The sequence below is a fragment of the Eleginops maclovinus genome, chromosome 14 (assembly GCF_036324505.1).
Source record: "Eleginops maclovinus isolate JMC-PN-2008 ecotype Puerto Natales chromosome 14, JC_Emac_rtc_rv5, whole genome shotgun sequence".
Classification (NCBI taxonomy): Eukaryota; Metazoa; Chordata; class Actinopteri; order Perciformes; family Eleginopidae; genus Eleginops; species Eleginops maclovinus.
In genome coordinates, this window is record NC_086362.1 from 8,460,428 (window position 1) to 8,484,727 (window position 24,300).

The window sequence follows — 24,300 nt, forward strand, 5'->3', positions numbered from 1 at the left end:
TATCTGCTCTTTTGAATAACATGATCTAAACTAATATTGGATTTCACTGCAGCCAAAAAACATTGCATCCATTTACAGTTTGATAAAACGTTGTAAAAAGGGTGCTTGATGTATGATTTTTTCACATAACACAGATTCAACACAACTTCAGTGACTGAAAAAACATTGAGCATAGAATGGCGGAAACCCAAGATCTGAATCAGGTGCAAAGTTTAATCAAATGGTCAGCTTATAAAGACATCACATTTAAAGAAAACACATCTGCTAAACTCACCTTTGACCCTTTATTACCAGGTGTACCTCCCTCTCCTTGGGAACCCTGCCGTGAGTAAGAAAACAAAAATGGAGAAAAGAGTCATCTGTTAAAAAAGACAAGCTGAGTACTTTATATATACACATGAAATTGGAAAAATAACAAACTTTCTTTCTAGGCTAAACTCAAAGTCATCATTTAACAAAATCAATGCATTTAAAAAGTACATTTCACACAGGAAATATCATTAATGTGTCCCAAGAGAACAGCCCGGTCAGCTTTTCTGACGGATCCAGCTTTTAATAAGTCATATCAGCCGAGCATGGAGAAAGTGTTTATTTGAACTTTATTTTGATGAAGGAGGGGGTCCGCTTTGGGGGTTTCTAATAGGATGTGAAGCTGATCTGTGGCTCGTCTAAGTTTAGACTGGGGCTTAAGCTACCTGCTGGGCAAGTGCCAGACATAAACAATGGGAAACTCATTTATTTCTGGTTTACTTTGTGCAGACTCCAGGGAAATACTTGAACCTATTACAGGCTGTAATGGTTTACCCAGTGCTCTTTGTTAACATTACTAAATATTTGATGAATTGAATGACCCCTCGCTTTTTACAAACTTCTTAGTGTGTACTTAAATCTGCAGGGCTCTAGATGGCAGCAAACATCTATCAAACACACTGCTAACAAGACAGTTGTGACACTCTCAAAGACACGCTGCTGTAAAATCCTTTTTTCCCACATAATTTCAGTCGTTTGTGTCTGCAGACATGGACATGTGCACTTGAGTAACTGACCTTTGGTCCCATGGGTCCAATTTCTCCTCTTTCTCCCTTTCCTTGTGGCCCGTGGTCGCCTCTCTCACCCTGCACAGACAAAAGAACGACAGACAGCTCAAGAAAAAAGGAAAGACAAATCGAAGAGTGACTCATGCAGCAAAGCAAAATTAGGAAACTAAAATTAGGATTTCATTATCCAACCCAGCCAGAAAACTGTATTCCTCCTACCCTCCCTTTTAATGTACTTGTCTCTTCTATTTTGCACTCAACTCCTCTACACTTGCAAACACACCCAATTGAGCTAAACAATAGACTGTCCTGCACCTTCACAATATCACTAGGGTTGTGAAATACATCCATATAATATCAATATCCTGATAGATTTCAGAAGCTGTAATAATAAGGCTTCTTTACAATTAAGTGATACTTGTAGTTATAAGTGTCATAGCAGATACGTTTTATATTAAACAACTCAATATATACTTTTGGAAGTATCACTACAATGTTGTCAAGATAAGTTGTCAGAGACGTTGTGATCTTTTTGTTAATTTTTTTGCTTTGTCATGTAAATCCTGTCATGTCTTGTCCAGTCTCACCTGTCTCGCTTCACTAAAACAAGTGTTGTTTCTTTTAGTTGTAAACTTTCCTCATCTCCATATTTTGCAGTATTGACAGAGGTCTCCGCTTCTTCTCATGAATTTGCTTACTTGACATAATTTCCATGGTGAGTCGTGGATATTTATGCGGAGTCAGTACAACATCCTGTCTATTTGTGACCTTTGAGAAGGTGAAATGTTGTTTTAAAAAAAACATCAGAACATGCATCAGTGTCTGTGCTAAAGTTGAATATTAAAAACAAATCCATGGATGTGCACTTTATATGAAATGACTCATAGCAACCAGTAGAGAGAGGTGTGGTGTAACTATACGCTTTATGACCTATTCTGATACTTAAAAAAACAATTGGAACACAACCATCACTCAGCATTGTAGGGTAAATAAGGTTTTGGCTCTCTTTTCACAAAAATGCTTACTTATGATTACTTAAAGGCACAAACAAATGCAGACTCTTTTCAAAAATTATAACATCAGCAGTACCCTCTTAGAAAATGGGCAAACCCTGAGACCTGAGCAAAAGGAAACATTAAATACTTGCTGCAAAATTCCTCTTTTTCCATCTATACCCTGATGACAAGGCAAGGCTCATTTATCCTGATCAGCCTGATGCAAAAGGACAACGTGAACATCACTTCTGGATGATCACCGCTGGCTCCTCAGTGTGATAATGTCACGACTCAAAGGGAGCTTGGAGGATTAGTTCATTCTGAACACTTCCAAGTGACATTTTGAAAGAAACGGAGGCTTAATCACCTCGGTGTAGTGATAATAATGGATACTAAACCCAGAGGCATTACTGACAATCACACTGACAGGTTGTGATAAAGAGCTGTCAAAGCTCATTGTCATTGAATTGAAACATCCAGTGTCGCTCTCACATTGAGATTTTCAAGATTACTTTGGGATGTCAAAGTGACCCACCTTAGTTCCTGGGAGACCTGGGAGCCCTGGTTCTCCCTGGGGCCCGAGGAATCCGGGCTCACCCTGAAAGAAATAGAAAAATGCTGTATTAGTCCACATGATCCATACGTCCACCCGCTGATGATGAACACAAACACAAGCTGCATGGACAAATGTATCAAACCACAAGCATGCATTTCAAAAAACAAACAGCTTGTTAATTGATCCACTGGTTTCACATACATTAATGACTCCCTCTCACAGGCTTTAATAGACGTTATGACTGACCTTGTTAGAAACCCATCACTAGAAGTGTTCTGCTAAAGTGTGCAGGAGCCAGTTCCACTTCAACGTCTTTTCACTTGCACTCATGAGCTTCCAGTATGAAGTGTGATGCCTGATTCATATTTGATTGTGAAATAACTTAATTGCTATACCGTGTGTTCCCATCCAGGGCCTGTGGAAACCTCTGCAGAGGTAATGGACACTCACCGCTCCAAACTTTTAAACTATGATTGGATACACAGCCAAGAATGCGGAGCAGAACAAAGTGCAAGCTCAGAAGGCGGGAGTGCAACGTTAGCGAAATATTGTTAGAATCCATCAAGCATTCAGGCCTCTTGAGTAAGAGTATATAAATGTAAAATGCAAGGCCTTTTTTGTTTGGTTTTTACAAGGCCAGCACATTACAAGCACACAGAAAGAGAAACAGCAACAAGCATTACCTCATCATGCTGTGTGAAAATTCCCTGCATTCATGTTCTATACTAATAATCATGTGTTCTTTAAGCATAAGATGGCAGAAATAAAACCATGTCTCACCCTGTTCTGAGTTGTTTATTATTCATTAAATAAGCAAGTAAAACAAGTTGAAATCTGAATTATTTAATCAAATTGAAATTTCTTAAATAAGCAGAACCATTTTGACACATTTTGTCATGAGTCTCTCGATGCCAGGTCCAGGAAGTACCCTAAAGTTGTTTCAGTTTTCCAATCATTAATTCAAAGAATGCTAGCATGGAGTATTTGGTCTCAGTTTGTTTGAGGCAGCATTTACATAACTGCTATGATTATTAACGTAAGAATGTAAAGCTCAGTTAGCCGTCATGATGCCATAAGAAGCAATAGGTTTCCAATCCATCAGAAGACTGCGCTTATATTTGGAATTTCTGTAAGTAGCTTTCAGTTTTCCTTATTGGTTTGGATGGATTTGAAAAGGATCAACCTGCGTAATTATATCGCTATTATATCAGTGGCATAAAATGGTCAATAATATCCTGTATCGCGATTATTTCTGGGACAACATATCATTCAAGTTATCGTACGAAGCCTAGTCTTGGTGCACATCCCACACAGCAGGAAAAGCAAGATTAGGAGACGCTATGGGGTCGTGCATGAGGCATGACGATGGGTTGGATAGGTTTTGCTCTGGAGAGGATGGACAGGACAACAGCGGGGGGGAATGATCGGGGGGTAAAAACAGCGAAGCATTTACCTTTATCCCTGGGAGTCCAGGCAGCCCTGGAAGTCCTGGCTCTCCCTACACAGGAAGAGTGTGACATGTTACAGCCAGGCCAAGCTAAGCTGAGTCAAGCCTCATTTTGGGCTCTTTGGGGTTCTATAAGCTCTAGACTTTATTTTCTGTTTGTGTTTTCTGGCTATCAAGCTGCTGAATCTCTGTGACTGTCACTAGCAGTAAACACGAGCAGAAGGTACTGCACATGCACTTGCAAACCAACTCATGCAGCCGTGGCTTGACAGCGTGATTAGTGCTCGTTATAACACGCAACCTTTCACAAAGTGCATTGAATCTTTTTTGAAATGAATTGGTTTGGGCAGGTGTGAAAAGTTCTGGTTTCTGGAAGCATATTCTGTCAGATATTTTGGATTAGAGAGCTGCCGCGCGGCTTCAAGGTCATTAGAGTTTGGCGCTGCTGGACTTTTCCCTCCGCTACCAAGGTCGGGTCATCGTCAAGCTGAGAACTCCAAACCCTCATTATATGCACATTTGAGTAAGTCGTTTTTATTCAACTGTGGAAAATCAGAGGTCAAGTCTCTGCCGAGGAGTACTGCAAGACTTTCAAAACAAAACGTCTGGATAATTTAATGCTCCATTAAGACCATTTTATTTATGGCATATGCAAAGAAATGATTAGCGCCACAGAAGAATGATGAACTCAGGGGATCAGAGAGGGCTGCACATTTCCATTGTGGCTAATGAAGGCATTGTAAAACTAATGAATAAAAGACTGCTAACTCCCCGACACTTGAATGCCACCCAATGGTAATATTTAACGGGGAGCGACAACTCAATCTCACGATGGCCATTTTGAGGAGAAATACAACGTGTAAGTGTGTCAGCAGAAGCAGAAGGGCTGTAAAATGAGAGATAAGATAAAGCAGTCATAAAATAGTTAGTGTTGTCTTTGCAGAATGGCAGAAAAATATAAGACATTTGCTAAAAGCCCATCTGTCTGGAAAAAGAGAGGTGGATTAATGGGGTGCAGTACTTGGGATTAAAAGTGTAATTAGATGGGCCACTGATGCAATGTGGCCAAGGGACGAGTAATGGCTTTTATTTTGCAGGAAAATAGCTCCTCTTATGCTGCATGCTTTCTTTATTAGTCATCAGCAACTACTTCCTTAACAATATTCTGTCTGTGTCAAACACTACAATTAAAATGACTAAAACAGCAAATTAATTCTAACAACTATTGGTTAAAAAAAAAAACACTTAGTAATTGGAAGGATGTAAAGTAAAATAATGGGAGCACCCGTATGTACAGCTAACAATTAAGTGGTGCAAAAAGGTCCAAAATATTTATCCAAGAGGGGCTGGTATGATGTGGGACTTAACGCTGCATGGCTCAAAACTGGTTTCAAGTCAAAGTGAAAGTAAAATGAGCACCAAATAACAACTCATTACACAACTAAGTTCTGATTCATTTATCTTGCCCAACAGACTCCATCTTCATCTTAAAGGTTAACGCTTCTTTAGGTGTGTCTTTTCACAGTGATAATAAATATCCTCATCCAGACACTAAATGTTTACCTGTTGCTGAAGAGTCAAATATTGTATTCCCATGCTGACGTATCAACCTTGAAAGCTATCAACGTTAGCAAACACTTAATATTCAACAACATATGACTACCATTACTGCTACAGTGAGTCGTATTTATGTGCTGTGTATGAAAGAGCAATGAGTAGCAGTTATTACCTTTGTTCCACCTCGTCCAGGCTCACCAGGTTCTCCCTGTAAAAGATGCAAAGAGTTTTCTTTACGACTGATTTGTTTTAGGGACTGGGTTGCACCAGCTTTTTGTGAATCCATCACTGAATTCTTTGAGTAACTGGTAACGTTTAATTGATAAATAAGCGAACATAAGCTTCAACTAACAGTGTCATTCCCATGCTCTCTATAAAGTTGTATGAGTGAATCATGTGCTAACTTCATAGTTCAAATTGCAAACGAAGAAAAGGAAGACATACTTTAAAATGGCAGTTCGAATAGTTAAAAACCCATTTAGCCCATGTGGAACCAAAGTATAAAGTTGATAAAAGGTTTCCATAATTTGTCAGGATATTGAGCATGGGAATATATGCTACTGCTCAGTGACTACAAAATAAATAGTTGATGTTTTACATTTTTATTATTTTATTTATCAAGATGAAATGTATAAACAGCTGGTGATCCTAATAAAGATGATCAGATGGTAGCTTAACTCTCACCTTGATGCCTGCTGCAGAAGAGCCTGCATCTCCCTAAAAACAAGAAAAAAACAATCAAAAAGGCACAACAGAGGATACTATCTACTAAATGAACATTATACTGCAGCATAAATATGAGAGAAGCCCATTTTTAATGGACAATGCAGAACACCATTTTGCAATGGCTGCATTCATGGATCAAAGTGTGTGAAATCTTGTTAAAAAGAGCTTGTCTGCTAACCTACTGTAAGCTGTGCCCCGACAGAATTTACGTTCTCACTAAAGTTTGAGACAGCATTTTTATAACTACAGTGCTGGGAATCACTCCATTGTTTTCACACTGTCAGACTGCAGCTGCATACTGGCGATGAGAGGACATGTAACACTAGAAGAAATACAACAGTATGTGAGGGGGAGAGGCTTGAAAGATATACTGGACAACCATTTTTCTTTTCATTGCATCTGAGCAGGTAGGGAGACAGAGCTTCTTATATCCCACTTTTCCAGCAAAGTCCTCCAAACATCGAGGCTCACTCTGCTATGCACTGCTGCAGCGTACAGTAAAAACATACATAAAACAAGGGGCCAATAAGCGTAATTATGAGCAGTTGGTGGGAAAAGGGAGTGGGGAGAAGGAGGCTGGGTCTGCAGCTCTGGTGTGGTTTCACTGCACATACGCCTTGCGCTCAGAAGTTGCTGCAGGAATGCCTCTCGCCCTCAGCTTTTTAATGGGAGTCATTACCATGCATAGCACACAAGGCATGTTTAATTGTGGCATTTTTTTTTGCAGACAATAAACTGCATTACTGTTAACAGCTGGGCTTTGTTGCATGTGCCTCTATCCATACCTTAGAAAGTTATCATTTCTGTTTTATATCGGCATTTTCCTCTATATTTTATTGAAGTTACAAAGGATCCAACAAACTTTTACAGTTTACTTATAAACAGGCTCCTCACGTTACATTATCCAGGATGAATTAAAGGCTTTCAACTGATTTTTTTATGAAATTCTACATAGATGTCATGATGCGGTTGAACTGAAAATTACAATAAAACAGGAAACTTTACACAGAGGCCCATTATTCTGACTTTTTTTGCATCTTGGTTGAGTAATTGTTTCAACAAAACACACATCAAAGTCAGAGACAGTTTACACCTGTTGCTTTTTTGGCTGGGATGGATATGTTAGAATGCCTCACATCTGCGCTTAATCGTTACATCTCATACAAAGCACAAAAGATCTCACCTCGTAATGAAGCTGGGGACTATATGTAAGCACGATTTGCTTTTTTTCCCATTATTAATCTCAGCAGGGTGAAACCATAAGGAGGTAATAATGTGGAAAATAAATATTTACAGAGCAATTTACACACTTTTAATCAAAAAGTCCCCATGTGAAAAAGTATCAGAGGACAGTTAACACTTTACTTCCCTGCTGCATAACCCCACTGAACTACGTGCAAGATTTCCCTGTTTTAATATTTTCTAAATGAAATACCATGAGATGGAAAAAGTGATGGAGTTGGGAGGTGAGCTGAGGTGTGGCACAGAGTGCTGAAATGTCAATGTTTGGCCAATTATTATGGCTAGGCTCCAGCCTGAGACCTAACCGGCGAGTGGAGCGAATATCACCACAGCTTCATTATAAGCGCCCAGAACTGTCGCTGCATATATCTGCCACCTGAAGATAATACCAGCATGACTATCTTATATTTATACAAGCCATTTTCCAGCTGTTTGCCTCATGAGAGCAAATAAAATGGAGTGAATTAATCTGCGAGCAATGAAGTTGTGACAAACGTAATTATTAAATGTAACCGCAGCCCTATAAAACAAGACTCCTACTTCATTATAATCATTGCTAAAGATGACCATATTCAGCCACCTCAGCCTAATATCGTATGCAGTCTCGTTGAGCTCAAATATGCGAGGCAGTACAGATTATGATTGGCTCCTGAGGCAGAAAGGCGCTGCCAGTCGTTGAATTGCAGCCAGTTCATAAGAGCTTGGACCGGATCTCAGGACTCAGAAATGATACCGACCACTGTGCCACACCAGCAGAGCCAAGAGCCCGGCCTGAGAGTTCCCAAGAGTTTACTTTGGTTTGTTTTGTTTTTTCTATAAACCTTTAAAGAAATGTCTCTCTTTAACTCGAAGAGTCACAGTTAATTTCACACCTAGTTAAATACTTAGGCGGAATGCATCCGAGGTAAATGGTTTAGAACTAAAGCTTTTAAATGCGTGCTGATTTGATTTAAATGAGGCCGGAGATGGACAAGCAACAGGCTGTGAAACATTTCTTCTCACAAATGATGATTGCTTATTGAAGCATCAGAGCAGGTAGATATAAATAATGAGTCACCGAGCATTTACTCACATCTCTACAATATACTATATGTGCTCAACAAGACATATAGATTGTGCTTCCAAATAAATCATATTTAAAAAATGATGCATTATGACATGTTCAAAACCTTATTGTTGAGTCTCTTAAACATCTGGCCTTAGTTTCAGGTCTGAAACTTCCGTAACTTTATTTAGGAATATGCACCATGTGAGCACATTATAAGTGAACGTATTGCTAACTATTTTCACTAATGTCCCCTGTCTAAGAAACAAATATTATGTATCACTGCAAGACCTTAGGATCTCTGCAGCTCAATAATGAGCATGTGAAATCTTAGTTCAACCCACACAAAACTGTTGCTATTATTTGGGGGGGTTTATGTGCCTGAATTTCTGTTGCCGTGAGCCAGGCTACCAGTGCAGATTCCAGGAAGTTACTGGTTTTGGCCAAGAAATCGTTTGGCAAGTGAGCACCCATAAAACGGTGAAATATTGGCAAACTAAATGAGCTTTAGAGGTGTTGGCAGGGAGGATTTCGTTAATTTTTGGACAGAATAAGCCAAAAGGTTTTTTTTGTCTGTTTCCTATCTTTATGCTAAGCTAAGCTAAGCTAACTTTATGCTAGCTCTAGCTGCATCCATCTTCTCATCTATCGCTCGCCATGAAGGAAATAAATGACTTTCTCAAACTCCAAATCTAGACCCTTAAACAATTTGCAATACTTTAAGGGCATACCTATGATTGAAAATAAGTTACATAATACAATCTTATAATGCTTAAGTCATTTTGAGTTTTAGGCTTAAGTACTTTCTTCTAATAAAGTCTCTAAGTTGCAAGAAAGTAGAGAATTACACTGTGTATTAACCCAAGTTAAGGATCTGACAAGAAATGTGTGATACAATAACATATTGCATCATGGGTATTTTTAAGAGCAATTATTTCCTTACCTAAGTAAATTATTAACTTGTTGTTCTTGTAATAGAAAACACTCCTTTAAACTTTCATTTTACTTAAAGATCTGACTACTGTCTTGACTACATATAAACTCTGCTCCAAAGCATATAACTTCCTGGTTTGATGATCCAGAGCGTAAAAGATTGTGTCTTTTAGGATGTGAGGGAGAGAGATTTAAGCTGGTGTCTGAGAGTGAGCGTGCATGTCCTGTCGTTTAGTATCTTTCACACTCCGCAGATCCTCCGCCGTCAAAACAATCTCCCTTTGTCTGGTGAAAAGCCCGTCTGGCTGCCTTGCACTGCCATTTCTCTCCCTCCCCAACCTCCCTGAGGTCTCTCCGCTCGCCATACCAGAGCTTTCACCGCCTCACCTCTCACCCCGTGTTACCACAATTTCCCCGCAGTGCGTGCTGTGTATTGTTAACTTTGGCATCTTCACTATAGAAGACAAAAGATGCTCTCCTCCTCTCCCCTCTCTGATTTACTCCTATACTAGTAGAGCAATAATATCAGGGAAGATCATGTCAAAACGCTGATGACAGGAGGCTCCCTCTTTGTTGTATCCAACATATGTTAAACTCATCTACTGAGTTACATCTTGATTTTAAAAAATGCTTTCCTTACATATGTTATATACTATTTTATATAAGAGAAAATTATGGAATCCTATCCAAATAATGAAAAAATCAGAGCATTTCCAGGTCTTTACGCTACTTTCCGTCTCTTTTTATTGTACAATACAAGAGTATGCTCTTGAAGCATGAATGGCAGGTGACTGGCTACAGAAGTCTGAATCCCCATGGCACTCATTCCACTTTTTCTTTTGCACTCCTGCAGCGAAAATCCGTTTTTTCCTTGCTTTTACTGCGTTGAGGTAGACCAGATCAAAGCGGTGCTCAAACTGCAAAGTTTTATCTCCCTCCTCTTTCCTTTTTGTTCACTCATTTTCTACACATGATATCCTGCATCTGTTTCCCTGAAATGGTGTCTTTTTTGGCAGCAGTCTTAAAAGCCAAGCACCCATAAAGTGAGAAGTTATCAAAAGTTGTTCTCAGCTGAACAGCAATAAATAGGCACTGACGTTTTGAGTACACTGCTTCTGCCGCGATGCTGGTCTATCAGTTTCATTTGGTTTTATACCTAACTCAGTGTTTCCAACAAAAAGCCTAATAGAGCTCAGTGGTTTGTGTCTGCTGTCGGTTCTAAGCAATTGTTATAATTTTTTAGCAATTTTGAGAATATTCTTTTCCCAGAAGAGTGAGCAATTTCTGCAGTCATGGGCTGCATCCACATTTTCAAAGAAATGTCTATTCCAATCCATAATTGTTTGGTTTCTGAATTGCTTTAAAACGAGTGTGAAACGTAAAGAGGCCACTATTGTGTCATGAGGTTGCCCAATACAAATATGGCTGTGACATATTTTAACAAAAATAATAACTATAGCAAATGCAGCTTCCAAGTCTCGGATAGGATTCATATTCTGCATCTGGACATCACGACTTACAATACACAAAGCCTTTCCTGAAAACAAAAGGTTTTTTGGACAGAAACATGAATTTATTACTTGAGCTCTGCCTTTTGTTGGAAAATGGATCCAGACTTGACAAGCTGTCTTGATGATAAATGCTCCCAAATTAATGCAGGAGCCACCCGACCAGAAAATGTAGCGTCAGCAAAGCATAGCAATTAAGTTCACATTAAGCACAAAGGAGCATTAAGTGCCGGGATGATGGCTGTGTTGCTGCGGCTACAGCCCATGGCACCTGACTTGTCTTCTGCCTCTCCACACACAATGCAGGTTGCAACAAATAAACAGAAAGAATAAAAGTTAAATTACATACCTTCTCTCCTAAATCCCCTTTCGGTCCGTCTTCACCCAAATCGCCCTGCAAGGAGAAATCTCATTCAGTCTACAGACATCAAGAATGTGTCACTGCTAAAATAACTGAGCAGAATCTGAGGAAACATATATGTTACATGATTGTTTCAACAAGCATAGCACACAGTAGGACTTTGACAATTGTTCCCTCTGCTGTGATTGACTGCCGTGTAAAACAGCGTGATGGAGACAAAGCCAAGGATACCTTTGCAATGTTCCATTACTACTAAGTCAAATTCACTCTGGTCACTAACAGAGTCATCACACATGGTTCAAATATGGCTTCAGGTGATGTAATATGTGGCGCTCTGTGGGGGCATTAAACTCCTGGCATCAACTGTGAAGTCTTCTAAACTCTCAAAAAGATTCAATGTCAGGGCTGTTTCGAGCAGGGCGTGGCATTATGAGGATTAGTCCAGACTGAAATAGCTTAACATTTATCTAATGACTTTTCCTCCAATGCCACCATGATGTTGTATTTTGTGATTACTAGCACGAACGACAGGGGTAACATTTTTTATTCAATTTTGAAATGTATGGCCAACAAACTGCATACATTTCATTCAGGCCTTCAGCCACAACTGTACTTTGGTTAATTTGCATCACGTCCACCAATAAGATTCTCTTATTGATTTGGTTTGTCCTATGTATTTTGAGCAGGGTAAGGGAAAAACTACAGGCCTGATCTTTATAAAACTTTGTGTAGTTTGTAGCATTAGTGTAGGAAAATATCCATTATCTAAGGTTTATGTGCTTGGACGCTAAGATGGTGAACATGTAAGTATTTTTCTAACACGCTGATGTTGTGCCTAGCCCCACAGTGTAGATGTGTTACCATCGCTCTAAAACCAGTTGATTCTCTATTAAGGACATTATATGTTTCTAATTAAAAAGGTGGACAAATCCAAGGATTTAGGAAAAAGGGTTGTGTCCTGGTGGAAGATTTTTTCCTCATGATGTCAGAATTGAAAGGAAATGAGCCTACTGTAATAAGCTTCTCAAACAATCAGTTTTTATCTGTTAAAGGCTGGCACTGCTCTCAATTTTGCCTTCTGGCTCTTTTCGTTAGCATCCAAAGCCAAAAACAACAGTTCATGTTAACATGTTTGGCTCCCTGCAAAATAAGAGCTCATTGTACTTTGGGGTGCGTTTTCGTGCTGTCTTTGGCAGTGCCTCTGACTATCCTTCACTTTTCATAGATTCACAGAGTTGTATGTTCAATAATAGCCTAATCAATTGTGATTTATACAATGTTTAGCCAAAGATTTGAAATCAAAATGTGGTTTCTTAACCTGATGGACCTAAACTCACACCAAAGCAATACCCTTTTAGGTAGGTAACGTCAATTATTTATGTATCTGCCCCCATATGTAATGGGTTCTTCCTTGACCCATGATAAATTATTCCACCAGGTTGAACCAAAATTCGGTCAGATTTTCTATAATCCTGCTGACAGACAGACAACCTGAGCAGAAAACATTAGCAGTGATTATAAAAATATAGCGTTATATAGAGCCATGAAGAGGACTTGTGTTTCTGATTTTAGGAAAAACAGACCAACAACTAATGTCTGAAGGTCAGTTTTGTGTTGGATTAAAAACACTGAGTCATGTCTCCCCATCCCCTAGTGTTCACACCTCGTGCTGCCGCCCAACGACAGTGAATCAGGGCACCATTAGGATTAGGCAATGGAGAGAATAAGGCAGATTTTCCTCACTGAGGCTATCGTGGAGGATTGTTGGTGTAATTGGCTTCAATTTTGTGACTCACAGATTCACTGACAGCCAAATCTCAAAAGGGTGTCACCTCTGCAAAAACAAGCTGGAGTTGTGTGGATTAAAGGCAGAGCTGCCGTCGTGATGGCTGTTCTAGCACATGGTGGGATATCAAGACTGATGCTAACAATAATGTTTTCTGCTCTGTATTAGCTCTTTACCTTTTCACCTCGCTCTCCCATTTCACCCTGTTGGGAAAGAAAGCAGAGTATTAAACACAGAGAAGCTCACAGGGAGTTGGCTTCAGTTCGGTAAATTATTGCAGCCACTAAAGGTCAGATAATATCTGGGGTTAAATTCATGTTAGATTATAGAAATAATCTTGTGTTATGGCTGCTTTTTCCCTAGACAGACCCTCAAGTGGCAGCCTTTTGAAGCACTTTTAAACATGCACAGTCATGACTGAAATTGTTAAATTAAATCAAAAGAGACCAGCCAGAATGCTTCTTAAAATGTATATTAATTTGAATGATATAGTCAGCACTAGCAGATTTCATTACACAAATGAATAGCTATAGAGGTAAATGTTCACGTTCTTATAGTAGCAAAGACGGAGCATGCAGACATGGAATAAAAGAGATAAATAAAGATGTATGTTTTCTAAAGAAGAAGGAAAAAAACAAAACAAAAAAATCAAAGTATAATGAACAAATCTTCAAAAAAATGCAAGAAAAGGTTAAAAGGTGATATAATCCCAGAGGGAAAGGAGGAAAAATGAAGGATGACTTTAAAACTTAAAATAAAATAATATATAATCCCCATAAATTTACAAATTTAAAAGGGCACAGAATTTGTGCACCAGACCTTAGCGCCGGGGACTCCATCCAATCCTGGGATGCCAACATCCCCCTATGGACAGCATAACATACACACAGTGGCTGTTTCAGCAGTGTGAACTCTCTTTTAAGGTCAGCAGATACTAAAAGTGTCACATTTTTGTCATTATAGAGAGATAGCCTCTAACCTGAGCAGAGGAACACTGCACAGGTGTACATTTGCAGGGTAGTTGATAACACAGCAGTAGATAGCACAGATTTGATCTCTATTGCAAGGAAAGGACTTTCCAAATGTTACTGTACAACCACTACTGAAGAAATCCCATGAATAAATCCAAGTAAAAGAGGATAAATAGGCTGATTAAAAGCTTCATTATTTCTGGTTTGGTTCTCAATATGAGAGAGAAAGAAAGCCAGGTCCTTGTGATGAATGACGTCCCACTGATCTCACAGTGAGGGTCTGGATCACGGTTCTCTGCGGATCTTACTGAGGAACCAGCATTAGTCTGTGTGGGTTGCCAAGAACAGTAAACCCGTTGACCTTTGCCAACCTACAAACCATCATTAGCCTCTCAGAAGAATCAGGTATGACTCAACCCACGATACCTTTTAATTTGAGGACGCTGATACATTTATTTTATTATATATATGTATATAACAATATTTCATCTCTAATAGTGACTTTATTTCATTATTATTAATTATTATTATTATTTTTATTATTATTAGTTTGCATGCTTTGGAGTCATTTGATTATTTAAAATATCAATAAAATCCACAACTACAGAAAACATGAAATCCTAAGGATCTCCCTCGAACTTCTATAGTTTCTATTTAATACAGCCAATTTAATGTTGCTAGAATGTGACATTAATATACATTATATTAAATTAATATACAGGCCAGTGGGTTCTCAACACTGGAAAGAAAAACAGGGGTAATGGAAGCACTTTTTCCCATTTTCTTTACCAGTTTCATGTTTCTGAAATGCTTTGTTTTGATGACGCATAGTGGAAATACAATGGTGTATGTGTGCTACATTATGATCTCAGGATGAGCGTCTGTTTAGCTCCACAACATTCATTTATCAGCCCACATATGGGAGTCATAGACAAAATGATGATGGAGTCTGATTAAAAACTCCTAAACCGAGGCTGATAAGGTTTGCATTAGTAATCTTCCTTTCTGGTGGATATCTATGTCAGATCAATATGAGGTCTACCAGTCAACCTGGCACAGCTGGCAGAGCAGCCTCCCCGCTTTAGACTTCAACTTTCTGCATGAGCGACAGTAACATACCGTAACAGATTATCTTCTTATAAATGCATTGCACAGAGTTTTATGCCCCCCCTCCTAACACAAGTATGGAATTAGGCTTCTCCAGAGTCACTATAGCTCCCATTCTGTTTCCTATTACTGACATGAGTGCCTCTGCGCTCATATCTTTATATAAGAATGCTTGAGATGAAAAGATGGCGCCTCTCGAATCAACTCCCCATTTATTCTTGTCACTCGTACCGTTAGTAAATATACTTTTATCCCCATTGTGAAACACCTGCACGGTGTCTTCTTTAATCGGTTTGAGAATGAAACTGAAGTGAGAGTGTGAGCCGATTCTCAGGGAGCTGCAAATAGCACTTTGTGGTGAAAACCAGCGGATGCAGCCTGGGAGAATTCTCTCCAGTTAAAGCGGTTTTAGATTGTCAGAAAGCATGGCAGAACTATTCTAATAAAAAAAGTGCTAAAAAGACTAATGAAAACTTAAGTATGTTAAAGTAATTTGAGAGGGATGCGTTTCACCAGTTTCACAATGTATCTAAAACTTAAGCTTCATTAACTTGTTGCCAATTTAAAAACATCTTTCTGGACAAGAAAGCGACCTAAGAATTGAAACCTTTTTTCAAAAAGTGCCATTTACATTCCTCCAGATGCACTCCTGTTTTGTACAGTTTGTTGTGCAGCAGTAATGGACTGCAAGTACATTTTCGATTTGCAGAATCTCAATAAAAGAAACATGAATCCTTAAAATAACATGTTTCCCTTTCAAATCAACTTCAATTCTGAAACACAAGTGAGGGTGTTTTTTTCTATAGATTAACATTTCACAACTGAAAGAGCTTAAAGGTTTTGTCAATGCAGACTATTTCACAGCATTTCCTTAAAGTAAAAAGTACTCTAAACAATAAGACGGAGGCTGCAGAAAGGTAAAATCATTGAGTGTATTGTGCATATCCCTTTATACGAGTTATCTCACCTTCAGTCCATCAACACCTGGATTTCCAGGAGGCCCGATAAAACCCTGAGGAGGAAAAAACACAAAGTCTCTTAGGTGTTTCATCACATCTAACAATCACATTGCAAGTCATTTAAAAATAATTTAAGGTTCAAATATATTACAGATGACAATGCACTTTCTAGTTCCACTTCCTAGACATGACTCATTGGTCTCAACACATTGAGACCAAGATAGAGAAAGATAAAGTCATATTCTGTTAGAACATTTTAACTAAAACTATATGGCAAAACCAGTGTGTGCTTATCTTACGAATCCAGCCAGAAAAAGATATTGCATGTCATATTTTAAGATGTGTTATGTTATGGAGGATGCAGGCAGAGGAAAAGACTAACTCTGTAAACAGAAGAGAAAGTAAAAAGAAAAAGCCTTTAAATATGTATACTGTTACTGGTGTGTTTGCATGTAGTCCTCTAACTTACTTAAGCAGATGATTTAGACTGAGGTTTCAATTTTAATGAACTCCCACTCTTTTGTGGTTTGCTTATATTGGCTATTTGTGCTTCTTTTCGGAATAAAAATGACTTGGTGGTGACCATGGTGACTTTTATAGATGGATCAGAGATGAGGGAAAGCACGATTCATTGACTTGAAATAAGGACATATTTCTTATATATCCAAATATATACCTTGGGTTCTTTGTAAGATCATTATTTAAGTTGTAAGTAATGATTTTACTTTTTTATGAAGGTTTGTTGCTGAATGTGATAATATTTGTATTCCTTTCTTATTACATGTTTTGCCTTTTGCCTGGATAAAAAATGTGTAATCAGTGTTGAAAAACTACCAAGTACTTACAAGTCCTGCATTTAAACTTAACTAAAGGTAAAACTTAAAGTACTTATTCTGCAAAACCTCCCATTACAGAATTGTATATATTATATTACAGTTATTGCGGCATTAATGCACTTTTTGCATGCACCTGGAGTTAAATGTGCTGTGTAAATAAAGTTGTCATGCTTGTGTATCATGTCATGACACCAAATCAATCCTCAAGGTGATGAGACATAAAAATAAAAAAAAAGCCTCCTCTGCTAACTACACCAGCAGTGTATCTAATGGAGCTGCCTCAGGCCTGGCTTATGAGTCATTAACACGGTGGTGTGTCATCATTGACCCCTACACACCCCCTCTCCCCCACTGACGGGAGGCCCTGCCGACAGATGACAGCAGACAGGAAGTGTCTGATTGGGTTACACTGAACAAACACCGGCAGCTACCTGATGGCTGGATAACGTTCACATCTGTTCCCTACATCAGGGACGGGCTGCAGCTTCTCTGTTCTCCGTCTCCTGTGTCATGTTGTCCGAGCTTTAAATCTCCTCTTGCCTGTTTACCTGCCCTCACTGTGGCCCCGCACCACTATCGCCAAGTAAACGTATTACTCCCAGCATATTTTTGTACATGCTATTTTTGCAACTGAAGCACAGTTACAATCAAATCCATTACATAACTGTGCAGCTAGAGAAATTCTCTTTTGGTTTACATTAGTCTAACTGATAACATTTTAGTTTTAACTTATTATAAAAGGTTAATGTAATGATTGCACATTGGACAGGCCGTGGAAATTATCACCATCAGCGTTTAGCTTGTTTCCTCATAAGCCTCGCTCATCGGAATGCACTTCTGTCTGTAACCGGGCAAAATCTCCCTTTCACAATAAAAGCCCCAGACATAAACACTGCACCTCTGCCTACCAGGGAGAATTTTGTTATGGGAAATCCCAACAAACTAACTTATAAATAGATACACTTTCTTGTTTATGGTGGCAACAACAATTGGAAACACAAAGGAGGGCTTTTGCAACTAAAAAAAAAATGAGGCTCATAACGAAAGCTCCTATTCAGTGGGTAATGCTCTTATTCTATCATCCAGTAGGTAATTAAGTTAGAAAATCCTTTTTAATTTGATTTGAACGAAACCCTAGAAACTATTCTCTGGAATTACCTTCTGCCCTGGTGGCCCCTCAGGTCCCTGTAAAGGAGAAAGAGAGAAAGCAAGAAAGTTAGTGAAAGGGAAACAGAACAAAAAGATGTCAGATGAAAATATGATTTCCACAGCAGAGAGACTGGCGAGGCTTCAGCAGGGATTTCAGACAGTGAGCTCACACCCTTCGGGGAGAACGGGAACACAATCAGTTCCTTGTTTTATTTTATTTTCATTGAGCTGCACCATAAACCTTCATCTCTAATAAGACCATGAATAACAAAACCTTTTATCGTTTTATGCTTTATGTTAATCTCTTACTTTATGTGTTGTGGCGAATGTAAAACTTGTTCCACGTCCTACAGTCCAACACATAGAGGTCCATTATCTAGATGTTGGAAAGCTTTTATAGCCAATTAGTTGAACTGGACAGAAAAAGGTGCCATATCTACAACTGATATCCATTAATGTGATTGATGTGTCTGGGAGGACAGTTTCTATTTTCAACCTGCTGTTCACCAAAGTGAAACCAGTGGCCCCTCTTGCACCAGAAGAACTGATTTACGAGCACAACTAGAAACAGAGCTGAATGTTAGTTTGCTTCATTTTGGCTTCGCAAGAATCTGCACTATTACTGTACTCGCAGCAGTTCATCAACACCTTCACGCCTGGCCGTTATGACACCTCACGTTGGCCATCATTTTCTCACTGTCAGCTCGGGATCGACAGCAAATGGTGTTATTTGGCTCATCAGGCAGACCTCATACCCCACAAGCTCTCGGTAATGACAGCTCTCCTCGCTTTATTCATGTTGATGCAGTATAATTGGCAAAACCTATATGATCCCCTGATGAGTTTTTGCGCCTGTATTCCAAAATAACCATCAAGGACACACTCAGGTTGAAAAGTTTGACTGTCGACGAGTGCAAATTTCTCTGAAGAAGAAGAAGAAGTGTAAGTTTGTGGCAACCAACCTCTGCCTTGTGGCCAAATCCCCACCGGATGCTTGGCGTAGCTAAAGGTTGCACAATAATGGCCAATTCTCTAAGAATAATTCTGGTCGTTGGATCTTTCTGGTTGTTGGATCTTTCCACATCTTTTTTTTGTTGTTGTTGTTGTTGATCACCAAGAAGCACACAACGTTCCCATTCTAAATTTCCACATTTTTATAAAACTTGCCTGTTAAATTCCCTGCAGCTACAAGTTCTCACATTCACAGAAACGGGCCTCACAGTTGCAGCTCATTTATAGTGCATTCCATCTAACCAAAACCTCAATGAACAACTTTCATTATCCCAGCTGACCAAGAAGGTTTTCCTCCGCTTGCCTTTAAAAGCCTTTGTTGGCCGTCCTCAGTAGGGTTTGGTAAACATCTTTATGACCCACTAGGTATGTGAGAGCATGTGCCACTCTCCTGAGCGCTAATTAGCTTGGCTACATCTGAGAGCACTCAGGAGCTACTGGCAAAACAGGAGACTTCACAAAGTCAAGGGCTCTTCAGGAAGTCTTTTTGGTCTCAATGTGGACCCAGTCATGACTAAAATGGAGAATAATCCAATCATTTTTGTTAAATATTATTATATTCTCAACTAAAAGTATTCCTAATGATAGCAAATGCTCAGCATATTGAACTTTAGCTGCTTCATTTAACCGTCATAAAAGAAAAGAATCCACAAATGTGCAACCTCAACAGGACGCCTATTGAAGTGGAGCTTCGGAGCACAAATACAAAGCACTGAACGTTTTGTGCTTTCATTCATGACTCGGATATGACAAAACAATTAAGCAATTGCCAGGTCAATTCCCACACTCAGTCTGCTGTTGAACCCTCAGCCACTTGAAGAACTTCCACAGTGTGCGTTTCTAGCTCAGCATTCACAAGGGAAAATATTTCGGCTGATCAAAGCACACTAAAGCTTCATGTTGGAGCTTTGAAAGTGTAGTCAAAAGCTTCACTGTTTAACTTATAAATTATTTGGAAAAGCTTGGCCACATAATACACCTATTTACATTAAATTAAGGTACTTTCAATTTTTTTGACAACCCTGGCCTTATTGTCTTAAGTCTGACCGATGGAGCTAAAGGTTAGCATAACATAGCGCTCACCAGCATCGCCGCAGAAGTTGTGTTCTTTATTTAAGCTGTCTACACTGCTTTTGATTCTTTAAGACCGTTCAATTACACAAGCTTTAGTTCTACAGCAAAAATGCTGCTGGCAGGAAAATTATATATTCTGTAATAGACCACCCAATGAAACAGGTGGAGTGTGCGCTTATTTAACCCACCTCTAAAATAATGGTTTACTGCAATTTCATTTTAACTTATTGCCAGGTAATATTTCTAGGACTCTAACAATCAGTTTACAATGGATAACATTGCACATTTTAACTTTAATAAGCTGATTCTGATACATTTTATACCAAATATTTTAGAAATCAACTGTCTTAAGGCTAAAAAAACTACCTAAATCAATGAATGCTGTAGTATTAGCAATTATTCTATACTTGGGGAAGTGGAAGAGGCCTTGTAATAATGTCTACCATAACATAAGTAGAAAAAATGCAGTTTAATGCAGTTTGGTGGCTCAAATAAGGGTTCTTTCAGTGTGTCTTCAAGAAGAATTGGTACAACGTTTTAGTCAGGGACCATGAAAAGTGTTGGCTATTATTGATTTTGGTTACTAGTTCTTTGGTCTATTAAAATGTCATAAAAGCCCAAAGATAAAATAGAAAAAAGTTAAATATTCTCACATTGGAGACACCAGACAAGCTATACGTTGCACAGCTTCCACGACAAGACCAAGGTTGTAAAAAAAATAAATAAATAACCTTAAAGAAAATACTGATTTGTCTGAGCCCATTGTTGTCAACATTTGCCAGAAAAAAGTCAGAAGTCCAAAGAGCATGTCCGGAGATATTTCCTCACATCTTTGCTCCTCATGTCTGGCTTCAGTTTGAGGAAAATCAGTCAAGGACACCAGAATAATATAGGTATGTCCTCATTATAAAGGCACATTAAGTAAATCCGATCCCTACATGCATGCCTGGTGTTCATTTAAACATATCACTGGTAATAAGTCACTGGTGGGTAGTTACAGTATGCGGCAAAATTCTGTGCAAAATTTGAATTAACACCATAAAGCAGAGCTACAGATGGATCCCCACATGCACCACTGGTTTTCTATTTAGTCTTTTTGAAGCAAAATCAAGTCCCAACTCAAAACTGTGCGCAAGGCTGCAAGCGCTGAAGACCCCCTAATTTACCCCAGAGAGACCTTATGGCACTCATGGTTTTGAATTGAGTCCTGAAAATATTTCCTTTTTCTTCTTCCCACCTCCCCCTCCCTCCGTGTTGCTCCACAAGAGCTTAATCCTTCTAACCAGCACCATATGTCCGGGAAGGCTGCTGGAAAAATTCTGGAATCTAGTTTTGCCTCTTTAACAATAGCATCTACATCAAGAGCGCTGAGCTCCGTGAAGTGGGCGCTATAGCTCCTAGAGCACGGTAAAAGGAGCAGAAGTTGGTTGAATCCTTACATTGAGTTATTCAGATCGACAAAGGGCCAATCCAAGATGATGCTTTCAAACTGGAGTCTAGTTGCCTATGCGCATCTAATTCATATTAATCTTCAAAGGCTAATCAAATGCTGTGGGCTGGATCTGTTTTTATTCCCTCAAATGATCATTTACAGAAACATTCCTCTTTAATCCATCATCGTATCTTCTTTTTCCCCCTCAAGAGCAGCAAAGAAACAAACTGATGAAGGATGGAAACAAAAGGTTTGAAACTCCTGTGTGTTTCAGCGGCGATGTCACATCACATCTTCTAACAACCTGTGGGACGTGCTCATCTCACGCTGCATTGGAGGGGGATTGATTTCCCAATGATGGCATTATTCGTTATTTAAAGTACATTAGTGACATATTGTGAAATAGTATGCCTTACTTCAAGAATTACAGTGAGGAGCACTCATTTATTTTTTATCTTAAGCTTTGCACGAGGCTTCGTTTTGAATGAGAGTCACCATTCATCTTTTGGAGTAACACCCCAGCTGCTGTCATGAGCCCTTGTATAAGCACTTCAGACTTATGGGAGTGCACCTGGGACCACTGGGAAATTTATCGCAAATTCTACCACCGTGACACCATGCATTTCAAAACAAAACTGTGCTGCTTACACAGTGATGACGGATAATGGGTAAAACGATAATTGAAGCTTAAAAACTTCAGCAATTTAAGAGCAGAGTGTGTTAAGTGACCTAAAAATCATTTGCAGTTTTAGCTCTCACCTCTTCTGTAATGAATGCATCTCTCTCAGCACTTTCCATCCTTCATTTCTTTGTACATTTCTTTCCAATCCACTAACTTTTTCCACTCCATGGAAAGGGTCGGAGATGGAGTCAGAGATGAAAGCGCATGATAGCACATCCTCCGTCAGCTCCACTTACTCTCCCCTGCACTTGTGAAAACTGACATCACCGAGTGTTTACACATGTCACGTTTTCCGTCCTTGCTTTCTCTTGAAATGGTCTTAACCTATTGGATGGAGCTTTTATGAGGAAACTTTAATCAACTGCTTTCTTTGCTGAACACCACAACTGGTATCAAGTTGCTGTGAACTGAAATAGCTTGTTCCTACTGTATGAGGAAAGTAAACAAACATTGTTTAAAAGGTTGTAAAGTAGTTCATTAATTTTCACCGTAAAACACCTTATGTATATCTCCTAAATTAAATGCACAAAACGTCCAAAGTGGCAGTGGTTGCTTTGGTAAAACACATGGTTAAACTTAATGAACTATGTTACCAGCACCATTTAAATCAATGTTTTCTTTCTCACACATGTATGGTTAGCAAATTAAACGGGTTCGACAGAAACAACATATTAAAATACATGTATATGTTGTTACCCATTTCTCAGTTGAACAAAGGCAGTCACACATCTAAAACGGACATTCTTAAGTCTGTTTGTTAAAAATGAGGCTACCTCTAGCAGGCTGTTAGCTTAGCTTGGCACAATGACTTGAAAAAACGATAACAAAACCTGCCTGCTTTGCACATCTGAAGTTTAACAATCACAAACAGTATTATTTTATGAATGTCCAGGTTCATATTTTTATTTTGTGCCTCTACTGTAACATGTTTACTTGCCTTAATGTTCAAAAAGGTATTTAATTTCTATCATACTGCCTGTGTTGCAGCACCTCTTTTCACCATCTGTCTGAAACCAGAGCCCAGTCTGCTCTGATTGGTTAACCGCTTAGAGATGCCCCACCCTAAACCAATCACGTACAATGTGTAGAAGCACAAGTGTTACATAGTAATGTAAACCAAGGAGTCCAATCGAGGCGTTTCGGGCAGGAGCGGGAGTGTGTGGGAGAGAAACTTTGGGATTTTAGCCGCTGCGGACCATTTACATGCACAAAAAGCTATACAACGTACAAAGCATAATAGTGCCTATTTAAGATTATATATCATAATCGGGGGAAAATGTAAGCGTAAAAACAACATAGACAGGAAAAGTGTGTACTTACGATCAATCCTATATCTCCAGGCTGGCCTGGATCCCCCTGTAAATACAAACAGCGAGTTGATGGAAGAGCAGTCGGCCAAGTTTTCTCTAAAAAGTTGAGAAGATTTGGGCTTTAAAATGATCATAAACCGATTTCCGAGCATTTTGGTGAATTAATAAAGGTGGAGCAGTGTTTTAACAGTCACTGTGCCAGGCTGCGGAGCTCAGCATGGTTCTGCTCTTATACCAGGGTTGGCTGTAAGCCTTTTATCATGCTGCGGCACCTGTACACTTCACTGTCTCTGGCCAACAACCCTGCCTTTTGTCTCTGCTTTCACTTCAGGCCTGGCTGGATGTTCCTGCAGCTCTCGGGGTAAAAAAGAGACATATGCTGAAGCCAGATTTCTATGCCAAAGCCACGCTTGAACATAACTCCATTTGGGACTCTTTGTGACAGTAACAGGGCAATTCTTGCCACCCTCCCTCTGAGGGATTCATAGAAGGAGAAATAAATCATGGGAGGAATAAAAGCAACCCAACATGAGAAGTTTAATTTCTTGGAAAAACACAACATCTATTGCGACTGGA

General features: G+C 39.2%; 1 protein-coding gene across 1 annotated transcript in view; it reads right to left on the reverse strand.

Annotated features, from left to right (window-relative positions):
- LOC134876345 (collagen alpha-1(XXV) chain) overlaps positions 1-24,300 on the reverse strand; it is a 136,881-nt gene that overhangs the window by 16,085 nt on the left and 96,496 nt on the right. The window contains exons 9-20 of the mRNA XM_063901342.1: positions 23,735-23,770; positions 18,225-18,251; positions 16,239-16,283; positions 14,013-14,057; positions 13,370-13,396; positions 11,396-11,440; positions 6,277-6,309; positions 5,765-5,800; positions 4,042-4,086; positions 2,568-2,630; positions 1,047-1,115; positions 275-319 (exon numbers count right to left, since the gene is read on the reverse strand). Of these exons, the coding sequence (XP_063757412.1) occupies positions 275-319; positions 1,047-1,115; positions 2,568-2,630; positions 4,042-4,086; positions 5,765-5,800; positions 6,277-6,309; positions 11,396-11,440; positions 13,370-13,396; positions 14,013-14,057; positions 16,239-16,283; positions 18,225-18,251; positions 23,735-23,770 (516 nt within the window). The remainder of the gene's footprint in view (positions 1-274; positions 320-1,046; positions 1,116-2,567; positions 2,631-4,041; positions 4,087-5,764; positions 5,801-6,276; positions 6,310-11,395; positions 11,441-13,369; positions 13,397-14,012; positions 14,058-16,238; positions 16,284-18,224; positions 18,252-23,734; positions 23,771-24,300) is intronic.